Source organism: Oncorhynchus tshawytscha, linkage group LG21 (genome assembly GCF_018296145.1).
Source record: "Oncorhynchus tshawytscha isolate Ot180627B linkage group LG21, Otsh_v2.0, whole genome shotgun sequence".
Lineage (NCBI taxonomy): Eukaryota > Metazoa > Chordata > Actinopteri > Salmoniformes > Salmonidae > Oncorhynchus > Oncorhynchus tshawytscha.
In genome coordinates this window covers 11,077,872-11,103,806 of record NC_056449.1, presented here as the reverse complement: position 1 = coordinate 11,103,806, position 25,935 = coordinate 11,077,872, and the positions used below count along the sequence as shown (strand labels likewise).

General features: G+C 42.4%; 1 protein-coding gene across 3 annotated transcripts in view; it reads right to left on the bottom strand.

Moving 5' to 3' along the window:
- LOC112220929 (alpha-1,3-mannosyl-glycoprotein 4-beta-N-acetylglucosaminyltransferase B-like) overlaps positions 1-25,703 on the bottom strand; it is a 28,198-nt gene extending 2,495 nt beyond the window's left edge. The window contains exons 1-12 of one of the 3 annotated variants that reach the window (XM_042303083.1): positions 25,397-25,703; positions 18,571-18,732; positions 12,922-13,053; positions 12,544-12,677; positions 9,794-9,840; positions 9,376-9,489; positions 9,134-9,209; positions 8,927-9,041; positions 6,784-6,914; positions 6,526-6,633; positions 5,551-5,744; positions 4,382-4,460 (exon numbers count right to left, since the gene is read on the bottom strand). In XM_042303083.1, coding sequence (XP_042159017.1) covers positions 4,382-4,460; positions 5,551-5,744; positions 6,526-6,633; positions 6,784-6,914; positions 8,927-9,041; positions 9,134-9,209; positions 9,376-9,489; positions 9,794-9,840; positions 12,544-12,677; positions 12,922-13,053; positions 18,571-18,732; positions 25,397-25,481 — 1,377 coding nt within the window. In that variant the 5' untranslated portion in view covers positions 25,482-25,703. The remainder of the gene's footprint in view (positions 1-4,381; positions 4,461-5,550; positions 5,745-6,525; positions 6,634-6,783; positions 6,915-8,926; positions 9,042-9,133; positions 9,210-9,375; positions 9,490-9,793; positions 9,841-12,543; positions 12,678-12,921; positions 13,054-18,570; positions 18,733-25,396) is intronic. The other 2 variants (XM_042303084.1, XR_006079554.1) reach the window with 2 other exon arrangements.
- Positions 25,704-25,935: the final 232 nt, after the last annotated feature.

The following is a 25,935-nucleotide window of genomic DNA, read 5'->3' as shown; positions in this document are numbered from 1 at the left end:
CCCAAACTCAATACTTTGTAGAGACACCTTTTGCAGCATTTACAGCTGCAAGTCTCTTGGAGTATGTCTTTATAAGTTTGGCACATCAAGCCACTGGGATTTTTGCCCATTCTTCAAGGCAAAACTGCTCCACCTCCTTCAAGTTGGATAGGTTCCGCTGGTGTACGGCAATCTTTAAGTCATGCCACAGATTCTCAATTGGATTGAGGTTTGGGCTTTGACTAGGCCATTCCAAGACATTTAAATGTTTCCCCTTAAACCACTTGAGTGTAGCTTTAGCAGTATGCTTAGGGTCTTTGTTCTTATGGAAGGTGAACCTCCGTCCCAGTCTCAAATCTTTGGAAGACTGAAACAGGTTTTCCTCAAGAATTTCCATGTATTTAGCGCCATCCATCATTCCTTCAATTCTGACCAGTTTCCCAGTCCCTGCTGCTGAAAAACATCCCCATAGGGATAAGGTTCTCGGGGTGTTGAGAGGTGTTGGGTTTGCTCCAGACATAGCATTTTCCTTGATGGCCAAAGAGCTCCATTTTAGTCTCCTCTGACCAGCATACCGTCTTCCATATATTTGGGGAGTCTCCCACATGCCTTTTCGCGAACACCAAATGTGTTTGCTTATTTCTTTCTTTAAGCAATGGCTTTTCTCTGGCCACTCTTCCATAAAGCCCAGCTTGGTGGAGTGTACGGCTTAAAGTGGTCTTATGGACAGATACTCCAATCGCCACTGTGGAGCTTTGCAGCTCCTTCAGGGTTATCTTTGGTCTCTTTGTTGCCTCTCTGATTAATGCCCTCCTTGCCCGGTTTTGGTGGGCGGCCCTCTCTTGGCAGGTTTGTTGTGGTGCCATATTCTTTAAATTTTTTAATAATGGATTTAATGGTGCTCTGTGGGATGTTCAAAGTTTCTGATATTTTTTTATAACTCAATCCTGATCTGTACTTCTCCACAACTTTGTCCCTGACTTGGAGAGCTCCTTGGTCTTCATGGTGCCGCTTGCTTGGTGGTGCCCCTTGCCTATTGGTGTCCCTTGCCTAGTGGTGTTGCAGACTCTGGGGCTTTCAGAACAGGTGTATATGTACTGAGATCGTGTGACAGATCATGTGACACATAGATTGCACACAGGTGGACTTTATTTAACTAATTATGTGACTTCTGAAGGTAATTGGTTGCAGCAGATCATATTTAGGGGCTTCATAGCAAAGGGGCTGAATACACATGCACGCACCACTTTTCTGTTTTTTTAACATTTTTTACATTTAATTTAATTTTTGAAGCAACTTAATTTTTCATTTCACTTCACCAATTTGGACTATTTTGTGTATGTCCATTATATGAAATTCAAATAAAAATCTATGTAAATTACAGGTTGAATGCAACAAAATAGGAAAAACGGCAAGGGGGATGAATAATTTTGCAAGGCACTGTACCTCTGGCCAATCGGATGGCTCAGATGACTATGTCTGTCTGCAGTAACAAAGCAGGCATAAAAGAAAGCTACAGCAAAGATGATACTGTGAGTTTTCAAAATGTTTCAAACCAAGACCAGAGAGAGACTGTCAACTAATACAGCAAAGAGATGCTGTTTTTATGAGGGAGTTCATGTTTATGTTCTTACTCAGCACTGTCAACAATTTGTATTTAACACTTTTATAAGCCATAAAATGCGTGTTCTTCCTATTTCCACTCAGCGCTACAACAAGCACTGCAGCAGCAATAGCAGTAATAAATGAGTAGCAAAGTGTATCTATAGGCTTGCATTGTTATTATTATTAGCGCTGTTATTATTAATAACAACATGAATTTGTGCATGAGGCAGAAATAATGCGGTGCGACTTGAGTTTCGCCATCAGCTGGAAGACTGTGTCCCTTTTTGGTCAGTGTCAGTGGAGGAAAGGGAGAGAGGAAGGATGTTGAGAGGCGAACCCTCAGTCTGCTGCTCTCTCCCTCCACTGAGCCTGACCATCAGATCGAGGCACCATCAGCCCAGTAAAATAAAAAGCAAATTATTTAAATGTATGCTCACTCAGCTGTGCTTCACAAGTAATACAACAATGAATCTATTACCAGTGTGATCATATGCTGTAGCCTACCTCAAGTTTTGAAATATATATATTTTTTTAAATGTCCCGAACAACAATGCATTGGCAGGACAATTCAAACAAAGCCAATATGTGGTGATAATGTATTGTGCCTAAAGCTTACTGCACAAACCTCATTGCTACTGTACGGATAATGTAATGTTAAAAAAAGAGCGGTAGATCTCGGCTTGCATTTTGATTCAAAGTGATCTTGACTCAGAAAAGGTTGGTGACCACTGTTCTAGAGTTTTCCCTGTTAATACTATCAATGTTTCCTTTTACTGTGGCAATTGTGATCAAATCATTGCAATATTAGCCACTTTCAATGCAAAATACCGAAACAAAACTAACTATTCAAAAGATTTTGTTGTAGGCAGAACACATCGGAGTAGGATTCTATTGCACTGACACGCACTACTCAGCCTGTACTCTACACAGACCGGTGTGGAATAAACAAATCAGAGTTGCAGTAGCCCTATATGCAATTAGACCAATGCCATAAATGGATCTGTGCCATATACTTTGAACTGGACTGTGTTTACAGCATGAGCGGTCGTGAGTAGTTGCGCTTGTTTTAGGATCAAAGCTAAAGCTGCACGTAGCTACGTGTGCACATTTTATTCATATCCTTTGCAAGTTAGTGAGTTATTAGCCCAGTTATAGATCATTTGTAGTCAGCAATAGGGGAGTGACTGCTTTCTACAAGTGCCCAAAACGGGTACATTTCTAGACACATTTGAAAAGCGAGTCAGATAAAGAGCGGTTTTTTTGGTCTTAAAGGGGCAGTGTTGTATTTTCAGACCGGCTTGAATAAGCCAATAGGCAGAGGGTAGCATAATTTGTCTGATTCTCTGTAATAATGCTATGGGAATAATAATGCATTTTATTTTGTAAAGTGGTTTCTTGTATCAAACAACACAACAACATGTTCAGTCACCTCCTTGTCTGAACGATGTCAAGACCTGCATGATTATTTTTTTAAAGTCTCATGGAATGTAGACCTACATTGAACACCACACATTAGCTGCTACTGTAGGCTGAAGGATATAACAGCTATTTCCATGTTAAAATGGTTGAACAAATTGTTTTTGATGGTACGCCACTCTGGTAGACCTACATTATGATCAAATAGCCACAGTAGCCTACTTGACCACTGTTGAAACTAACTTAAAGCGGGTACAGACTCCGTGTAAACACGCGCTGGATGTTGCACAGAATTTTCACAATTTTCACATTTGTGCTGAGCAGACCTGAAATTTGCTTGGTGCTGAAAAAGATTAGAGGGAACATTGTTACAATGTATTTTCTTCACTATCCCATTAATCACTGAACTATGGACCAGATCTGCAACAATTGCATAGTTCTATGGAAAACAACCATTAAGAAAGACAAAGTTCTAGGGAGCACAGTCATTGAATTAGTATACTTTCAATGTAAATAGCCACACAATATGAACAGAGGTCTATGGAACACATTCAATATAACCCTGGCACTTTGTGACACAACCTGTATCTACTAGCATTAGTGCATAACGCCGTTGTCCTCCAAAGGCATACGGCGATCGCATAGGTTTACATTGAGATTACTCATGGGAATATTTAAGATGAATAAAGTTCACATTCAGTTAAGAGTAATTAACACAGTGCTTAGCATATTTATACATGATGTCCCGTGCTCTATTTGTGACACTAATTTGCATGCGGGTTGACGGTCACTAGCCTAGTTACTGAACGTTATGGTTGGTTCTCATATCTGTTGATAGTGATTGACATCAGAGCTAACGAAGGTACCAAGGACACACTTGATTATTATTCTGTTGATGACACTATGAACACTGTGTGATTCTGTAGCAGCCTCCCGGGCTGATGTTTACAGAACATTTTGGTACAGTCTGATTAGGATATAAAAGGGCCTGTCTCCAAGAGGCTGTTAGACATGTTCTATGCTTCTGTTCTGGGAGTGTCGTACTGAATTTAATCAATGGCAGTTAACCCACTGTTCCTAGGCCGTCATTTAAAATAAGAATTTGTTGCCTAGTTAAATAAAGGTAAAAAATAAATATATTTCTAAAAATGACTGCTCTCCTTTTTGTTCACCTGGAAATTCCCATTACATACATCATTACATACACAGGCCATCAGCGTGTTAGCAGATAGCATGTAGTGGTTGGCGTTTCCTGTCAACTTGTTACTTTGTCTCCAGGACCTAACACCTGAGAGCCAGAGTCTCTTAGACCAGCTCCATGACACACACTCGCGCACACACAAACACTGTTGGCAGTTAGTGTGACCTCCATGGCACTTACATCACTAGGGAGCACCTCCACAGTGGTGTTATAAAAATGGTCTCTGTTGTTCTCAATGTTTCCACTGCGAAACAGGTACCTGGAGAGACAAAATCACCTATTTATTACCAGTTGGTTTGGCCAACAAAGAATATCCCTCTGTCATATATCCCTCTCATGCTTTAAATCATCCCACTGAAATGTAGAGCTTTACACTAAATTGCACCTTTTAAATGTCAAGTCATTACCTTAATCTCTATTGTTTTAACCCTTATTTTACCAGGTAAATTAACTGAGAACACATTCTCAATTACAGCAACGACCTGGGGAATAGTTGAAGGGGGGTGAATGAAACCAATTGTAAACTGGGGATGATTAGGTGGCCATGATGGTATGAAGACCAGATTAGGAATTTAGCCAGGACACTAGGATTAACACCCCTACTCTTATGATAAGCGCCATGGGATCTTTAGTGACCACAGAGAGTTCAGACACCCTTTTAACGTCCCATCCGAAAGACAGCACCCTATACAGGGCAATGTCTCCCATCACTGCCCTAGGGCATTGGGATATTTTTTTTTTAGACCAGAGGAAAGGGTGCCTCTTACTGGCCCTCCAACACCACTTCCAGCAACATCTGGTCACCCATTCAGGGACTGACCAGGACCAACCCTGCTTAGCTCAGAAGCAAGCCAGCAGTGGGATGCAGGGTGCCGCCTTTGAACATGCTCATGAAGATAGTCACTGGGTGTCTAATCACAGTGTGTTGATGACGATCACACACGGCCAAACGTGTTAGTCTAGAGGGTTAGGAAACAACACTGCTCTGTGGTATTAGGGCAGGGCAAACATGACCCACTGGATTCCATCTTGATAATGACTGTGACAAGTGGGAAACACAGTGACAACCCACAAAGTCTGTTCCACAACCTTTATACAAGCAGGTACACAGGTGGAACTGGGGGTCAGCGTCAAGTAGGCAATATTTAAAATGTGACCTGTGGTTGGTGTTTTAATTCCTGTGTGTGTGTGCGACATAGGAGGCTGCGGAGGGGAGGACAGCTCATAATAATGGCTGGAACGGACTGGTATGGAAAACATGCTTGATTTGTTCGATACCATTCCAGCCATTACTATGAGCCCGTCCTCCCCAATTGAGGTGTCACCGGCCACCTGTGGTGTCCACTGACCTGGTGACAGTGCGTGGCTGTGGGAAGCTGAGCAGTATGAAGTCCTTGGCGGTAGGGGTCAGGCTCCAGAAGAAGTCCTGGCCAATGTAAGCCCTCTCCAGGGTGTGCTGCTGGTAGTGCTTCAGACTACTGCTCAGCTCTGCAGGAGGGTTGGTGTGGGCTGTGAATAGTGGCACTTTCCCAAAGTCCTTATCCTGGACAAACAGACACTTTAATTATAACTTCCGCTATATGTCTTTATCCTGCACAAACACACACCAGAGAGGGGGTAGTACAAGAGGGATGGAGAGAGAAAGGGGGGGAGAGAGAGAGAGAAAGAGAGGGGTTAAGAGAGAAAGAGAGGGGTTAAGAGAAAGAGAGGTTAAGAGAGAGAGAGTTTAAGAGAGAGAAGAGAGAGAGAGAGAGAGGGGTTAAGAGAGAGAGGTTAAGAGAGAGAGAGAGGGGGGGTTAAGAGAGAGGGGGGGTTAAGAGAGAGAGGGGTTAAGAGAGAGAGGGAGAGAGGGGTTAAGAGAGAGAGGGGGTTAAGGGAGGGAGGTTAAGAGAGAGAGAGGGGGTTAAGAGAGAGAGGGGGGGGTTAAGAGAGAGAGGGGGGTTAAGAGAGAGAGAGGGGGGGGGTTAAGAGAGAGAGGGGGAGGTTAAGAGAGAGAGAGAGGGGGGGGGTTAAGAGAGAGAGGGGTTAAGAAAGAGAGAGAGAGAGAGAGAGAGAAGAGAGAGGGGGGGGTTAAGAGAGAGAGAGAGGGGGTTAAGAGAGAGAGAGGGGGGGTTAAGAGAGAGAGAGAGAGGGGGGTTAAGAGAGAGAGAGAGGGGGTTAAGAGAGGGGTTAAGAGAGAGAGGGGTTGAGAGAGAGAGAGAGAGGGGTTAAGAGAGAGAGAGGAGAGGGGGGTTAAGAGAGAGGGGTTGAGAGAGAGAGAGAGAGAGAGGGGTTAAGAGAGAGAGAGAGGGGGGTTGAGAGAGAGAGAGGGAGAAAGTGCTTACTTTCAGTTTCTGTAGTTTCCCAGGCAGAGAGGAGTGAAGGCCTACATGTTGAAACAGAGAGGGTTTATATCTCAGCTTGAGCAGGCCCTTCTGCAGGTTGCAGTCTTTCTGGACGGGACAAAATATGAAAAACCCATCAACTCTCAATTGAATAAAGGCATAGTTCACTCACAAACTCAAGTTTGATAAGTTTGGACATTATATAATAATTTTCATTTTATTCTCTTGAGCAAAATACTTTTGTTGTGCACAACTCACAGCATCTTTTTCTGGGTTACAAGCCTTCACCCACAGGATGTGGTCCAGCAGCCAATCAATGGGCTTGTCTTTGTAGAACATCAGAAAGAATTCTGCTATCATTGGTAGATCACTGGCTCGGAACATCTTGCCTGACAAAGATATAAAACACACACACATAATAAATAAAGTAAAATTACCTAAGACATTGTGGGGAGAATAACCAAAGTGAAGAAGAGTCTATAAAAGTGTATTGGTCACATACACAGATTTTGAAGATGCTATCGCAGGTGCAGTAATATCTAGCTCCAATGGTGCAGTAATATCTAGCAATACAATAACAATCCACACATAATCCAAAAAGTTAAAAAACAAACAAGAAATTAAGAAATATCAGAACGAGCAATGTCAAAGTCGGGAATATAATGAGCCATGACTATAACAGTATATACATATGAATTAGGTAAAACAGTATGTAAACATTATTAAAGTGACCAGTGTTCAATTACTATCTATGTACATAGGGCAGCAGTCTCTAAGGTGCAGGGTAGAGTACCGGCTGGTAGCCGGCTAGAACAGTGGCTAAGGCTCAGGGCAGGGTACCGGACGGAGGCCGGCTAGTGGTGACTGTTTAGCAGGCTGATGACCTGGAGATAGAAGCTGTTTTTCAGTCTCTCTGTCCCAGCTTTGATGCACCTGTAATGTCTCCACATTAGATGGTAGTGGGGTGAACAGGCCGTGGCTCGGGTGGCTGAGGTCGTTAATGATCTTCTTGGCCTTCCTGTCACACCGGGTGCTGTAGATGTCCTGGTAGGGCAGGCAGTGTGCCCCCGGTGATGTGTTGGGCTGTACCAGGCAGTGATACAGCCCGACAGAATGCTCTCGATGGTGCATCTGTAGACGTTTGTGAGGGTCTTAGGGGCCAAGCCAAATTTCTTCAGTCTCCTGAGGTTGAAAAGACACTGTTGCGCCTTCTTCACCACGCTGTCGGTGTGAAGGGACCATTTCAGGTCCTCAGTGATGTGCACGCTGAGGAACATAAAGATTTTGGATGCATGCTCTCTCTGCTGTCACCTGTAGTCCACGATAAGCTCCTTCGTTTTGTTGACGTTGAGGTAATTTTCCTGGCACCACTCTGCCAGGGCTCTCACCTCCTCACTATAGGCTGTCTCTTTGTTGTTGGTAATCAGGCCACTGTGTCATCAGCAAACTTGATCACTGAGTTGGAGACGTGCATAGCCACGCAGTCATTGGTGAACAGGGAGCTGGGAGCTGAGCACACAACATGGTGGGACCTTAGTGTTGCGGATCAGTGTGGCAGAGGTGTTGTTTCCTACCTTCACCACATGCCGGGGCTCACTTCGGTGGCTCTGTTGTTTTCCTCGAAGCGGGCAAAGAAGCTTGTCTTTCCCTTTATGATCCATGATTGTCTGGAGTCCCTGCCACATGTGTCTTGTGTCTGAACCGTTACGACTCTACTTTACCCCTGTACTGTCGTTTTGCCTCTTGATTGTCTTATTGAGGTCATAGCCGGTCTGTTTGTACACGTCCATGTTCCCAGTCACCTTGCAGTGGTTAAAAACGGTGATTCACGTTTTACAATTTTGCGTGAATTCTGCCATCTATTCACTTTTTTGTTCTAATCGTCACAGTAGGAAGATGCTGCCATCTATCCAAGTTATAATTGTCACAGTAGGAACAACATCCTCTATGCACGTCCTGATGAACCTGGTCACCAAATCAGTGTATACGTCAATACTATTCCCAGAGGTGACCCGGTACATTTCCCAGTCCGCGTGATCAAAACAGTCTTGAAGCATAGATTCCGATTGATCAGACCAACGTTGAACAGTCCTTACCATGGGTGTTTCCTGATTAAGTTTCTGCCTATAAGTGAGGAGGAGCAGGTGGTGTGTGTGACCCGATTTGCCGAAGGGAGTGCCTTGTATCTGTCCAGGAAGGGAGAGTCATGAGTCTATTGTATCCACATACACGTGTACATACTCTCATCTGTGAGAGTCAGTAACTTCCCTCATTAAATAAAGGTAATAAATAAAGTGTGTGTTCATCTGCTTTAGTTCCCACAGTTGTCTTACTACTAACTACACCCTCCTTTTCCAGAAGCCCTGAGAACAGACACTTTCGCAGAAGAGCATAGACTCACCGATGAAGCCGAGCTGAGAGAACTCCAGGAACATCCAGTCATCGGTGGCCAGCTTTCTGACGTATATTTTCATGGTCTGAGAGTAACCAGGATTAGCCACGATGTCATCCTCCAACTGACAACACACATTTTTAATGAGGATGTGTTAATACATGAATATGATTTCAGACTGACTGACCAATCAGAGAGGTGGAACTCTGACCCCACCTGTACATAATAGGTTCCCTTCTCCTGGGCGTAGAGCATCAGGAAGCTATAATCCAAGTTCTGCTTTGTGCGCCATCTGAAAACAACCACAACCACAACACAAACCACTTACTGCAGGTGCACATGATGTGACGTGTTAGACTTCGATTTCAGTTTTTTTCTTAATTTTTTTCCCATGGTTGTAAGACCACGCATCTGTATGTGTTGGACTGTGTTGGGTTGTGCATGAGTCCGTTTCTCACTTGACTCTCTCCTTGGAGTCTCCGAAGGTTTCCCTGAGTCTGCTGAAGTTGGGGTAGAAGTACTGAGAAGGGGACACTACCTCCAGCAGGCCTGAGTGCACATCCTTAGGAAAACTACAGCCACACACACACCACAGGTGAACTACTAAACACAGTGAAGAAACAGACAAACTACAAAACAAAGTCAAACTACAAAAAAACACAGCAAAACATGTTTAAACTACAAAACACAGCCAACAACAGTCAAATGACAAAACACAGCCAACAACAGTCAAATGACAAAACACAGCCAACAACAGTCAAATGACAAAACACAGCCAACAACAGTCAAATGACAAAACACAGCCAACAACAGTCAAATGACAAAACATAGCCAACAACAGTCAAATTACAATCACAAATGACCAAAACTTCTCACTTCTTCTCTAGGAGTTCTGCTACACTGTTGACGTATTCTGTATCCGTCTGAAATAAAGATACAGAGAGAAGAGGAATAAATGAGAGAAGAGGAATAAATGAGAGAGAAGAGGAATAAATGAGAGAAGAGGAATAAATGAGAGAAGAGGAATAAATGAGAGAAGAGGAATAAATGAGAGAAGAGGAAATCCAGTGAAAGCCCACCTGAAACATGAGGTAATGTTACTAGAGGGGTGTGTGTGCAGTAGAATCAATGTAGATGAAACATGAGGTAATGTTACTAGAGGGGTGTGTGTGCAGTAGAATCAATGTAGATGAAACATGAGGTAATGTTACTAGAGGGGTGTGTGTGCAGTAGAATCAATGTAGATGAAACATGAGGTAATGTTACTAGAGGGGTGTGTGTGCAGTAGAATCAATGGTTTACAGTTTTACTTTAGTGCCTTATTGCAAACAGGATGCATTTATTTAGGTTAGGTTAGTATCGTGGTGTAACTACAATGTTGTTTATCCATCCTCAGTTTCCTCCTATCACAGTCACCATTGGCCTTATGGTGAAATCAATGAGCGGGTTTTCTTCCTCACTGGCAACTGAGTTAGGAAGGACGCCTGTATCTTTGTAGTGACTGGGTGTATCGATACATCATCCAAAGTGTAATTAATAACTTCACCATGCTCAAAGGGAAACTCATTGTCTGCTTTTTAAAAATTGTAATCACCTATCTACCAATAGGTGCTCTTCTTTGCAAGGCATTGGAAAACCTCCCTGGTCTTTATGGTTGAATCCATGTTTGAAATTCACTGCACGACTGAGGGACCTTAAAGATAACTGTATGTGTGCGGTACAGAGATGAGGTAGTCATTTAAAAATGAATGTTAAGCACTATTAATCCACAGAGTGAGGCCATGCAAATTATTATGTGACTTGTTAAGCAATTTGTACTCCTGACCGTATTTAGGCTTACCATAACAAAAGGGTTGAATACTTACTGACTCAAGACATTTCAGCTTTTCATTTTTAATTCAATTGTGTCTATGCCAGTGACACAGAATTTGAAATTAATTCCTTTTAAATTCAGGATGTAACAACAAAATGTCGAGAAATTCAAGGGGTGTGAAAATACCTTCTAAAGGCACAGTCAATTGATTGCATTAAAACCGATTCATATCTTTGGTTTGGTACTGTTGATTTTATCATACACACCTGTCCATCCCAGGACTTCAAAATTCAGGGTGCTCTCGTTATGAAAGCTGCTAGCCACAAACAAATACATGGATTGGACAGTCAAGCTATCACTCAAATGAGAGGCAATCCATGTCACTTTTTAGAACTTCCTGTGGAGAGATGATTTGTTAAAAATTATCCAGTCAAAAGTGTGTCCTTTTTCGTATTGGCCATATCTACTATAAACACTGTCCCACAAGGACATGAGTTGACAAATGGCTACTACAGGTTTATGTATCGAGAGTTATACTGTTTATGTAGTATACGCAAGTTCGTTGTGGTTTGTCTTTCAGAGGAGGGCCATTGGCACATGTAACGGCAGCAAATTGTCCTGGTTCCATTGATTTTCATACAATATCGATGTGACAGATTAATATGCGCACGCTATTGATTACAGTAGATTTCAGTCTGGAGTGACCGCTTGGTAAATGTCGATGCGTGGGCAGTTAAGGTACTAATTTAGCAAAATACAAGCAATCTGAACACAAGTGTGACACCTGTGTATAGGGAGTAATTTGTATTTATCCGTCTTCAACATATTATCATATCACTTATTTCAAAATATGGATTATAAACTTGCACATTAAAAATTGGTGTTTTAACACACAAAAATACATGACGACAGGAAGCAGCAACATTATACTTTTCTACTTATGTTTTAGGAATATTAATGGTACTATTAACAATATTTTTCAACATGATTAGACCTAAATCAGGTAAAAACTGCTGAATGAGCCCAAAAAACGTGCAATGATTTATTGATTTGAATAATATTTGTGAAATTGTGAAAATGAGTGTGTCCTGGCTAGCAAGATGATCATTTATTTTTGGCGCCTACTATATACCAGAAGTATTCAAATCCTACCCTATGAGTTCCAGACTACTGCTGGTCTTCTGTTCAACCTGGTAATGAATTGCAACCACCTGGTGTGCCAGGTCTAAATCAGCCCCTGATTAGAAGGGAAGAATGGAAAAAAAGCAATGCAACTGGCTTCAAAGTACAAATTTGAATTTGAGGGCTATAATAAGAGCCATGTACTTAGATAGACATGTGCTTTTGGGCTACATAGTTTGATCTGAGGTCTTTAGAATGAGTTACTTAACTGGGAATCTAGAACAGGCATTTCTCGTAATGTGCTCGTCCATTCCTGTAGTTTAGGTGTGTAGTGTGATAACATACATACTGTACCTAGGCTTCTGAAAGGCACGGTCACACAACAGGTTTAGCAGGTCTTTCCTTGAAAATGAATCACTACATTCTTTCCATCATAATCAGTCGATATTCTGCGTTAATAACAATAGGTTGATTTGTCCCGAGGCAGAGACCAGACCGCAGTCTTCCCACCTCAAGCTACATTACCCCAACTAAAAAGTAAATTATTTTTATGATTACCATCTAAAAAAGGCACTTTAAGTAACATGATGTGGGCCTATTGTTACTGTCAAGTGTTTTGTTTTAAAAGCAGTTTGATTGGCTAAGACCATCCCATTCTATACGCCCCTATCAGGGTATCTGAGCAGGTTACCTCGGCAACAAAGATGATGATGACGGTGTCGTTCCGTTCAGAAGGTGAAAGGTCGTAGAGGAGGGACTTCAGGGTGCTAACCAGGTAGCTCTGCTTCTGACGCTTCACTGTAGGGATCCCCAATACCAGGGACACTGACACACACACACACACACACACACACACATACACACACTAAAGTAAACCATTCACTGGAATAAAGTCAACACTGAGCAGGGTGGGTGAGGTGGCAGGATAGGGGTTACAGGCTGCGGGCCACAGTACAGACTGACACTAGCAAACCACACCAAGCTTTGTAGCCTCTCACTTTAACACCCCTCTGGTTTGTCAAAGAGGACACGTTTACCAAGAGACATTTTTACATGCCTCGTCGCTCACCTCCAGTTCGGCCTTGTCCCAGGACCACGTTAGGAATCAGGCTGTCTGGGTGATCCCGTAAGTGGGGCAGGTAGAGGTAGGCGTTGGGCAGTCTGGAGGACAGCAGACTGAGATTTCTCTTTATCGGTCCTTCTACACTCCACATCACCAAAAACCAAACCAAACACACAAGTAACGGTCAGACATAAAACAATCATTTAGCTTTGTTGACACTGCTTACAGTTTTATCTTGACTTCTCAAAAGTGCAGCGAGAGGGGGTGAGAGAGAGAGAGTGAGAGAGAGAGAGAGAGAGAAATCGGGAAGATTCCACCATTGTTCTAAAGTATGTATCCATTAAGATCTAAGGCCCTCAAGTTCTACCTTAATGAATGTCCCCTTAATGCTCTCCTCAGCACCAATTGTATTGTGGACTTGACTGAACTGGTACTAACCTCCAACTATTTTCTCTTCAGAGGAGACTTTTCTCTTCCAGACCAAAGGGACAGCGATAGGGAGTACTATGGCTCCTAATTATGCTAACCTGTATCTAGGAATGATTGAAAAACAGGTGGTGCTGAATCCAGACCTAAACCCATTTCTCCCCAATATTCTCCTCATTCGGATATATTTGGATGATATTTTTCCTGATCTATACAGGGACTCAGGAAGAGCTCTTGGAATTCACCATTGGGGAATGTATTTAAGGACATTATCAGAAAGCACTGGTACATTATTGACACTGCCCTAAATATCCCCTAAGTATGGTCTTTAAAAGTTCTTGAAATATTCCGGATTGACTGACCTTCATGTCTAAAAGTAATGAAGGACTGTTGTTTCTCTTTGCTTATTTGAGCTGTTCTTGCCATAATATAGTATTTTACAAAATAGGGCTATGTTCTGGATACCAACCCTACTTTGTCACAACACAACGGATTGGCTCAAAAGCATTAAGAAGGAAAGAAATTCCACAATTTAACTTTTAACAAGGCACGCCTGTTAATTGAAATGCATTCCAGGTGACTACCGTATGAACCATTCAATTCTTGTGGGCCGGCTAAGGAGTATTGGTGTCTCTGAGGGGTCTTTGGCCTGGTTTGCTAACTACCTCTCTCAAAGAGTGCAGTGTATAAAATCAGAAAATCTGCTGTCTCAGCCACTGCCTGTCACCAAGGGAGTACCCCAAGGCTCAATCCTAGGCCCCACGCTCTTCTCAATTTACATCAACAACATAGCTCAGGCAGTAGGAAGCTCTCTCATCCATTTATATGCAGATGATACAGTCTTATACTCAGCTGGCCCCTCCCCTTATTTTGTGTTAAATGCTCTACAATAAAGCTTTCTTAGTGTCTAACAAGCTTTCTCTACCCTTAACCTTGTTCTAAACACCTCCAAAACAAAGATCATGTGGTTTGGTAAGAAGAATGCTCCTGTTCACACAGGTGTTATTACCACCTCTGAGGGTTTAGAGCTTTAGGTAGTCACTGCATACAAGTACTTGGGAATATGGCAAGACGGTACACTGTCCTTCTCTCAGCACATATCAAAGCTGCAGGCTAAAGTTAAATCTAGACTTGGTTTCCTCTATCGTAATCGCTCCTCTTTCACCCCAGCTTCCAAACTAACCCAGATTCAGATGACCATCCTACCCATGCTAGATTTCGGAGATATAATTTATAGATCGGCAGGTAAGGGCGCTCTCAAGCGGCTAGATGTTCTTTTCCATTCGGCCATCAGATTTGCCACCAATGCTCCTTATAGGACACATCAGAGAACAATATACTCCTCTGTAAACTGGTCATCTCTGTATACCCGTTGCAAGACACACTGGATGATGCTTATTTATTAAACCCTCTTAGGCCTCACTCCCCCCTATCTGAGGTATCTACTGCAGCCCTCATCCTACACATACAACACCCGTTCTGCCAGTCACATACTGTTAAAGGTCCCCAAAGCACACACATCCCTGGGTCACTTCTCTTTTCATTTCGCTGCAGCTAGCAACTGGAAGAGCTGCAACAAACACTCAAACTGGACAGTTTTATCTCAATCTCTTCATTCAAAGACTCAATCATGGACACTCTTACTGACAGTTGTGGCTGCTTTGTATGATGTATTGCTGTCTCCACTTTCTTGACCTTTGTGCTGTTGACTTTGCCCAATAATGTTTGTACCATGTTTTTGTGCTGTTACCATATTGTGTTGCTACCATGCTGTGTTGTCATGTGTTTCTGCCTTGTTATGTTGTTGTCTTTAGGTCTCTCTTTATGTAGTGTTATGTATCTCTTGTTGTGATGTGTGTTTTGTCCTATATCTATACTGTATTTATTTTTTTAATCCCAGGCTCCCGTCCCCGCAGGAGGCCTTTTGGTAGGCCGTCATTGTAAATAAGAATTTGTTCTTAACTGACTTGCCTAATTAAAACCAAACTGGAAGTCTTCCGACTAGCTTGGAAAGACAGTACCATGCAGTACCGAAGAGCCCTTACTGCTGCTCGATCATCCTATTTTTCTAACTTAATTGAGGAAAATAAGAACAATCCAAAATTCCTTTTTGATACTGTCGCAAAGCTAACTAAAAAGCAGCATTCCCCAAGAGAGGATGACTTTCACTTTAGCAGTGATAAATTCATGAACTTCTTTGAGGAAAAGATGATGATTATTAGAAAGCAAATTACGGACTCCTCTTTAAATCTGCATATTCCTTCAAAGCTCAGTTGTCCTGAGTCTGCACAACTCTGCCAGGACCTAGGATCAAGAGAGACGCTCAAGTGTTTTAGTCCTATATCTCTTGACACAATGATGAAAATAATCATGACCTCTAAACCTTCAAGCTGCATACTGGACCCTATTCCAACTAAACTACTGAAAGAGCTGCTTCCTGTGCTTGGCCCTCCTATGTTGAACATAATAAATGGCTCTCTATCCACCGGATGTGTACCAAACTCACTAAAAGTGGCAGTAATAAAGCCTCTCTTGAAAAAGCCAAACCTTGACCCAGAAAATATAAAAAACTATCGGTCTATATCGAATCTCCCATTCCTCTCAAAATTTTTAGAAAAGGCTGTTGCGCAGCAACTCACTGCCTTCCTGAAGACAAACAATGTATACGAAATGCTTCAGTCTGGTTTTAGACCCCATCATAGCACTGAGACGGCACTTGTGAAGGTGGTAAATTACATTTTAATGGCATCGGACCGAGGCTCTGCATCTGTCCTCGTGCTCCTAGACCTTAGTGCTGCTTTTGATACCATCGATCACCACATTCTTTTGGAGAGATTGGAAATTGGTCTACACGGACAAGTTCTGGCCTGGTTTAGATCTTATCTGTCGGAAAGATATCAGTTTGTCTCTGTGAATGGTTTGTCCTCTGACAAATCAACTGTAAATTTCGGTGTTCCTCAAGGTTCCGTTTTAGGACCACTATTGTTTTCACTATATATTTTACCTCTTGGGGATGTTATTCGAAAACATAATGTTAACTTTCACTGCTATGCGGATGACACACAGCTGTACATTTCAATGAAACATGGTGAAGCCCCAAAATTGCCCTTGCTAGAAGCATGTGTTTCAGACATAAGGAAGTGGATGGCTGCAAACTTTCTACTTTTAAACTCGGACAAAACAGAGATGCTTGTTCTAGGTCCCAAGAAACAAAGAGATCTTCTGTTGAATCTGACAATTAATCTTAATGGTTGTACAGTCATCTCAAATAAAACTGTGAAGGACCTCGGCGTTACTCTGGACCCTGATCTCTCTTTTGAAGAACATATCAAGACCATTTCAAGGACAGCTTTTTTCCATCTACGTCAGAAACTTTCTGTCCAAAAATGATGCAGAAAAATTAATCCATGCTTTTGTCACTTCTAGGTTAGACTACTGCAATGCTCTACTTTCCGGCTACCCGGATAAAGCACTGAATAAACTTCAGTTAGTGCTAAATACGGCTGCTAGAATCCTGACTAGAACCAAAAAATTTGATCATATTACTCCAGTGCTAGCCTCTCTACACTGGCTTCCTGTCAAAGCAAGGGCTGATTTCAAGGTTTTACTGCTAACCTACAAAGCATTACATGGGCTTGCTCCTACCTATCTCTCTGATTTGGTCCTGCCGTACATACCTACACGTACGCTACGGTCACAAGACGCAGGCCTCCTAATTGTCCCTAGAATTTCTAAGCAAACAGCTGGAGGCAGGGCTTTCTCCTATAGAGCTCCATTTTTATGGAACGGTCTGCCTACCCATGTCAGAGACGCAAACTCGGTCTCAACCTTTAAGTCTTTACTGAAGACTCATCTCTTCAGTGGGTCATATGATTTGAGTGTAGTCTGGCCCAGGAGTGGGAAGGTGAACGGAAAGGCTCTGGAGCAACGAACCGCCCTTGCTGTCTCTGCCTGGCCAGTTCCCCGTTTTCCACTGGGATTCTCTGCCTCTAAACCTATTACAGGGGCTGAGTCACTGGCTTACTGGGGCTCTCTCATGCCGTCCCTGGAAGGGGTGCGTCACCTGAGTGGGTTGATTCACTGATGTGGTCATCCTGTCTGGGTTGGCGCCCCCCCCCCCTTGGGTTGTGCCATGGCGGAGATATTTGTGGGCTATACTCAGCCTTGTCTCAGGATTGTATGTTGGTGGTTGAAGATATCCCTTTAGTGGTGTGGGGGCTGTGCTTTGGCAAAGTGGGTGGGGTTATATCCTTCCTGTTTGGCCCTGTCTGGGGGTGTCCTCGGATGGGGCCACAGTGTCTCCTGACCCCTCCTGTCTCAGCCTCCAGTATTTATGCTGCAGTAGTTTATGTGTCGGGGGACTGGGGTCAGTTTGTTATATCTGGAGTACTTCTCCTGTCCTATTCGGTGTCCTGTGTGAATCTAAGTGTGCGTTCTCTAATTCTCTCTTTCTCTCTCTCTCAGAGGACCTGAGCCCTAGGACCATGCCCCAGGACTACCTGACATGATGACTCCTTGCTGTCCCCAGTCCACCTGACCGTGCTGCTGCTCCAGTTTCAACTGTTCTGCCCTATTATTTTTCGACCATGCTGGTCATTTATGAACATTTGAACATCTTGGCCATGTTCTGTTATAATCTCCACCCGGCACAGCCAGAAGAGGACTGGCCACCCCACATAGCCTGGTTCCTCTCTAGGTTTCTTCCTAGGTTTTGGCCTTTCTAGGGAGTTTTTCCTAGCCACCGTGCTTCTACACCTGCATTGCTTGCTGTTTGGGGTTTTAGGCTGGGTTTCTGTACAGCACTTTGAGATATCAGCTGATGTACGAAGGGCTATATAAATACATTTGATATGAGGTTAAATAAAAAATAAAATAATTACATAAAAAAGCTGGTTGAGAAAGTGGCAAGAAGAATCTCAAAAATATATATATATATATATATATTGATTTGTTTAACACTCTTTTGGTTACTACATGATTTAATGTGTTATTTCATAGTTTTGATGTCTTCACAATTTTTCTACAATGTAGAAAATAGTAAAAATAATGAAAAACCCTGGAATGAGTAGGTGTGTCCAAACTTTTTCCTTGTACTGTATATTCTGTTGGTTCAACATAATTTAATTAAAATGACGTGGAAACAATGTTGATTCAACCTGTGGGATGGCTGTACTGTCACCTGTGATGCGACTGTACACTGATGATAACATGATAACTCTGTCCCCTCACCTGGGATATTAGTGGAGGAGCTGTTGTTAGGTATGGTGAGGTTCCTCAGGCTGGTCAGAACACTGCTGAGCTCCCTGGACAGCAGCTCCCCCTTGAACTCTGCAGCCAGCAGACGTTCATACAGCTGGATCATAACTGGGTGGTTGGGGGGTTCATCCCCATCTACACATACGCACACGCGTGTACACATACCGACAGGCACACACACACCCACCCATACAGTTGCATGACAGAAAGAGATAAGAAGAGATAGAGAGAGTATTAACAGTTACAAGTCAATGTTTGAAAGTGTGTATTTGAAAAAGCTCCATCGACATCAAATTTGCAAATGTATTGAGGAGTTGGGTGCAGGACAACAATAGGTATAGGCTAATCTTCCCATAGTCCCGTTCCACTGCTGTGATTTCCATGACAACCCCATTCATAACACATAGTTCCTCAAACAACAAACCCTGTGTTTTAGTTACTGGGTTACACGTCTAAAGCAGAAAAATAATGGTGTTTCCCAGACAACAAGGAACTCACACGCTAGTGGTTTTTAAGTCATTGAATCAAAATCAGTCAAATTGTTAGTCACATGCTACGTAAACAACAGGTGTAGACTAACCGTCAAATGCTAACTTACAGGTCCTTCCCAACAATTCAGAGAGAAATGGAAAAATAACACAAAGAATAAATACACAATGAGTAACGATAGCTTGGCTATACAGTACACATGGTACAAGTACCGGGTCGATGTGCATGGGTAAGAGGTAATTGAGGTAGATATTTACATATAGGTCTGAATAAAGTAACTAGGCAACAGGATAAATAATAAATAATAATAAACAGTAGCAGCAGCATATGTGAGGAGTCAAAAGAGTTAGTGCAAATTCGGGCAGGTATTTGGTTAACTATTTAGCAGTCTTATGGCTTGGGGGTAGAAGCTGTTCAGGGTCCTGTTGGTTCCAGACTTGGTGCATCAGTACCACTAGCAGCGAGAAAAGTCTGACTTGGGTGGCTGGAGTCTTTGACAATTTTTAGGGTCTTCCTTTGACACCACCTGGTATAGAGGTCCTGGATGGCAGGGAGCTCGGGCACCAGTGATGTACTGGGCCGTACGCACTACCCTATGTAGCGCCTTGCGGTCGGGTGCCCTGCAGTTGCCATACCAAGCGGTGATGCAGCCAGTCAAGAGGATCTGAAAGTCCATACCAATATATTTCAGCCCAAAGGGGAAGAAGAATTTGTCATGCCTTCTTCATGACTGTGTTGTGTATGGACCATGTTAATTTCTGAGTGATGTGGACACGGAGGAACTTGAAGCTCTCTACCTGCTCCACTACAGCCCTGTCGATGTGGATAGGGGTGCGCTCGGACCTCCATTTCCTGTAGTGCCACAATCAGCTCCTTTGTCTTGCTGACGTTGAGGGAGAGTTTGTTGTCCTGGCACCACACTGCCACATCACTAAACTTCTCCCTATAGGCCATGTCATCATTGTCAGTGATTAGGCCTATAACTGTTGTGTCGTGAGCAAACTTAATGATGGTGTTGGAGTCGTGCGCAGCCACACAGTCGTGGGTGAACAGGGTGTACAGGAGGGGACTAAACACGCACCTCTGAGGGGCCCCCGTTGAGGGTCAACGTGGAAGATGTGTTGTAGCCTACCCTTACCACCTGGGGGAGGCCCGTAAAGAAGTTCAGGATCCAGCTGCAGAGGGAGGTGTTCAATCCCAAAGTCCTGAGCTTAGTGATGAGCTTGGAGGGCACTATGGTGTTGAACGCAGAGCTGTAGTCGATGAACAGCATTCTCACATAAGTGTTCCTCTTGTCCAAGTGGGAGAGGGCAGTGTGGCGAGCATTAGAGATTGTGTCATCTGTGGATCTGTTGGGGTGTTATGCAAATTGGAGTGGGTGCAGAGTGTCTGGGATGATGGTGTTGATGTGAGCCATGACCAGCCTTTCAAAGCATTTTATGGCTACAGATGTGAGTGCTATGGGGCGATAGTCATTTAGACAGGTTATCTTGGGCACAGGGACTTTGTTGGTCTGCTTGAAACACGTAGGTATTACAGACTGGGTCAGGGAGAGGTTAAAAATGTCAGTGAAGACACTTTCCAGCTGGTCAGCGCATGCTCCAAATATGCATCCTCGTAAACAATGGTTCTGTGTTGCTTGCCTTGAAGCGAGCATACAAGGCATTTCGCTTGCACACATTCAACAAGTGTCAGAGCCGATGTAGTAGGAATCCACCTTTGTCCTGTATTGCTGCTTTGCCTGTTTCATGGCTTATCGGAGGTCGTAGAGGGATTTCTTATAAGCTTCCGCATAAGTGTCCACTCCTTGAAAGCGGCAGTTTTAGCCAATAGCTCAGTGTGGATGTTGCCTGTAATCCATGGCTTCTTGTTGGGATATAAACGTACGGTCACTGTGGGGAAGAAGACGTCAAAGCACTTACGAAAGAAGCCAGTGAATGATGTGGTAAACGTCTCAATGTTATCGGATGAATCCCGGAACATATTCCAGTCTGTGCTAGCAAAACAGTCCTGTAGCTTAGCATCATCGGACCACTTCCATATTGAGCGTGTCACTGGTACTTCCTTTTTGAGTTTTTGCTTGTAAACTGGAACCAGGAGGATAAAGTTATGGTCAGATTTGCGAAAGGGAGAGCCTTGTATGCATTTCTGTGTGTGGAGTAAAGGTGATCTATAATTTTGTCGCCTCTAGTTGCACAGGGGACATACTGGTAACGGATTTCAGTTTCCCTGCATTAAAATCACCTGCCAAGAGACACACCTCTGGGTGTGCATTTTCTTGTTTGACTATGGGCCTATACAGTTTGTTGAATGCGGTCTTAGTGCCAGCATCAGTTTGTGGTGGTAAATAGATAGCTAGGAAAAACATAGATGAAAACTCTCTCGGTAAATAGTATGGTCTGCAGCTTATCATAAGGTGTTCTAACTCAGGCGAGCAAAAATGTGAGACTTCCTTAAAGATTGTGTACCCCTCCTTCCTTCTTCATACCAGCGTCTGCTATCCGGTCTTGACAATGCTTAGAAAAACCAGCAAGATGTATATCCATGTCTTCATTCTGCCACGACTCTGAGAAGCATAGGATATTACCGTTTTTCATGTCCCGTTGATAGGATAGTCTCGAGCGGAGCTCATCCAGTTTGTTCTCTAGTGATTGTACGTTCGCCAACAGAACGGAGGGTAGAGGAAGTTTATTTGTTCATCAACCTAGTCTTGTCGGGGTGCCATCTGCAGCGCCATCTTGAAGTATTACATAATGTAAAACTGGTACCGTGGTATAAAGTTATCATGACTTTTACTCTGTGTGCTTCACTGGTGTGGCATACACCCCTGCAGGCCCCACGAGAGAGCAAACTGAGTATTTGCTGTTGCCTGATGATTCAAACTGAATTATTCTGCTGGTCTATTGTTTCACTACATACTTCATTGCAGAGAAGAAACTAACGTCCGTGGGCATGGTGCAGCATTTGGCCAGAGCAAGGAGTTTGAGTGGCCAATCAATGTTTGTTGTGCAAGGTATACATTTTTGATTTGCAACAGTTTGACTGATCTATTAAAGTTCTGTCTGCTCCATTTCTGAAAAGTCTGTAAAAAAAAAAGGAGAGATTTCTAAACTTGGTGCACGCCATACGCATGTCTCCCGTTATAAATCAGACCTGTGGTAAAACTGTGCGCACGTGAACGAGCATTAAAACTCGCAACTGGAAAACGTCTCCATTCATCTTTTGTGGTGACAATGGACTGTCTGAATTCTGAAACATTGTAGGGCAGGCTAGTCAAAGAATGCAATTACAGTACTTACACTATACAGTTCTATTTACAAGACGGATTTCTAATTATGTTTTTTGTGCTACTTGACTATTTTTTTTATAGTACTACTGATATTAATTACTACATTGTTGGGAAAGAGCAAGCAACAAAGACATTTCACTGTACTTGTGCACATGACAAACTTGAAACTTGATACTTAGGCATACTTCAATATAAAATATAAGCTCTTAAAATAGACTGTATAACGGTATTATAAACCATGCTGTCTATGATATTGCAAAACTTGAAATACATATATCTATTTACCAGGCTACTAGGTGCAATTAAATGAGAGATACGCATGGTTGTATGGGTCCTTGGCGAATATCATGGCCAGAAAAGGTGAGAATATATTCTGCATTGGTTATGAAAATAAAATAGAAAAAAGATTCCTGTGTCTAATTATTTTAGATTCTAAAAAAACAACAGATTGTGGCTTTTCTCACTAATGGTGCATTGTTAATAATGTTTTCCTGTTTTCCTTTTATTTATTTATTTACTTGCCAGCTTTCAATACAATAATGATTTCAATCACTAACAGATGTGCTTACACATGGTCTAAGGTTTGCAGGGAGGTGAGCACATTCTCACATGAAGATATCTTTTTAAATAAATGCCAACTTTTGCATTAAAACTGGCGCATGCACATTTTAGGGTATATTTTGTACTTATGCAATGTTTATAAATGCGGCCCCTGGTGTTGCAAAATCATGGCAATACATCTAGATGAGAACCATTCAAATTCTAGGTAGACCTATATGATTCAATATATTTAAGCAATAAGGCCCGGGGAGGTGTGGTATATGGTTAATATACCACGGCTAAGGGCTGTTCTTATTCACGACGCAATAAGGAATACCGGGACACATCCCTTAACCGTGGTATATTGGCCATATACCACAAAGCCCCGAGGTGCCTTATTGCTATTATAAACTGGTTACCAACGTAATTAGACCAGTAAAAATACATTTTTGTCATACCCGTGGTATACATTCTGATATACCAGGGCTGTCAGCCAATCAGCATTCAGGACTTGTACCACCCAATTTACAATTAAGTGATAACTGGGCGGATATAATGGCACGGGGGGTTATTGGCACCGGGCCGATATATCCTCCAAACACCGGCTTCGAGGGCATTATCACTTTCATACAATGGCTTACCAACATATTCAAATAATGATTTACATATTTTCATAAAAAATGTTATTTATTCATACTATTTCATCCTTCCACAAGATATAGTCCCGACAAAAATATAGGGTTGCTACCCAAGCCGGCTGGTCGTTCGTTCTATCGGTTCGATTGCCAGAGACGTAACCCAGTCGTTCGTTCTAAATTTTCCATTGCCATACTGGCTGGCAACGTTCTTATCCCTTGCTTGCTAGAAAGCCAACTACGGCTAACTTACAGTCACGTCAAAAAGCCCAGCGAGAATAACAACAGTAGCTGATTTTGCATTAGTTTAAGCTGTTTTCTAGTGACATTTATTTGGATACATCCATAACAATGAGCTAGGACTCTGAGAGTGTGATGTCAGGAAAATAACCTCTCACTCAACGTCAACAAAACAAAGGAGATGATCATGGACTTCAGGAAACAGAGGGAGCACCCCCCAAGCTTCTATCTCAAGGCCATCAGACTGTTAAATAGCCATTACTATCAGAGAGGCTGCAGCCTACATACACATACTTGAAATCACTGGCCACTTTAATAATTGAACACTATTCACTTTAATAATGTTTACATATCTTGCATTACTCTTCTTATATATATACTGTATTCTATACTATCTTCTGTATCTTAGTCTATGCTGCTCTGAAATTGCTCATCCATGTATTTATATATTCTTAATTCCATTCCTTTACTTAGATTTGTGTGTATTAGATATTTGTTGTGAAATTGTTAGATATTACTTGTTAGAAATTGCTGCACTGTTGAACTAGAAGCACAAGCATTTAGCTACACTCGCAATAACATCTGCTAAACACGTGTATGGGATCAATAAAATTTGATTTGAATTGATGAGGCGCAATTTTTCCTGGCATAGAAAATGTGCTCACTTGTCAAGACACTGTTGTTCAGAGGAGCTAGCCGACAACACAGCTAACACAATCACTTCAAACTGAAGCTGCAGAGAGTGCAAACTAGCTGCACTTCATTTCATTTGACCTTTTTTCAATTGACAAGTCTTTGTATATATCCATAAAAATTATGCCGGACGATTTATGATTTTGATTGGCTAAGAAATGCTGCCTGCCTGTCTGTCTCATCCTGGAGATCGAATTTGAATATTAAAACAATGTTGCAAATGTCGGAGAGACTGAGAGCAAGGTTTCTACAAATCTCTGCTGTTGAACACTAAATGTTAGTCTAAAAGAAATGTGAGATAATGTCTAGATGCTCTTTATAGTGGAGATAAAGTTTATAAATTGCCTGGCTGGGCTGATGAGACAGCGGATTGCGCAGTCAGATGGAGTAAATGGGCATTTTCATGTCATGGATTTAGTCTGTGGTAACTTTTGGAATAGACACCGGCTGGAATGCAGTTTTAACCAATCAGCATTCAGGATTAGACCCACCCATTGTATAATTAAGCAATAATATATGAGGGGGTGTGGTATATGGCCAATATACCACGCCTAAGGACTGTTCTTAGGCACAATGCATCGCGGAGTGCCTGGACACAGCCCTTAGCCGTGGTATATTGCTCATATACCACAAACCCGCGTGCTTTATTACTATTATAAACTGTTTACCAACGTAATTGAAGCAGTAAAAATAAATGTTTTGTCATACCACTGCTGTCAGCCAATCAGCATTCAGGGCTCGGACCATCCAGTTTATAATGTTCAATTTATCATGTATTTAGCTTCCAGTATTAACATTTGAAAACAATAGAAAACTGAATTCAGTTATGTACAAGGTTTAACCTTTTGAAAAAAGTTTGTAGCCTAATACATCATAATGTAAACAGAATAGTGTGACATGTGCGACACCTTACCATTTCCATTATGAGCGGTAAACCAGGTTAGAGAGAGAAAAGCACAAGCCAGAATACATCCAAGTTTTAAATGGGTGAGCCTCATCTCATCTCTCAAACTGTCAATAGAAAACTTCCGTCTGACTTCGGTTTATGCTGAAAACAGTGCTGCCGTTCAAATGAATCCACAGGTGATAGTCCACTCAGTTTCTTCTCACGTTTACTCCATGACTGCGCCAAGGACATTCTATGATGAAAAGCCTGAAAGTCACTTCCTTATCTCTTCATAAAATAGATTGACATACATGACAACCCCTGGTTAGCCTACAACATTTCCTTGAAAAGGTGATGCGACAGTTGAGATGCGCCTGTCTCAGCGCGGTCTCATCCCCACCTACTTGCCAATTGTGGGACTGCGTGATTTCAAAATCAAATGTTATTGGTCACATACACATGGTTAGCAGTTGTTATTGCGAGTGTAGCGAAATGCTTGGGCATCTAGTTACGACAGTGCAGCAATAGCTAACAAGTAATCTAACAATTCCACAACAACTACCTAA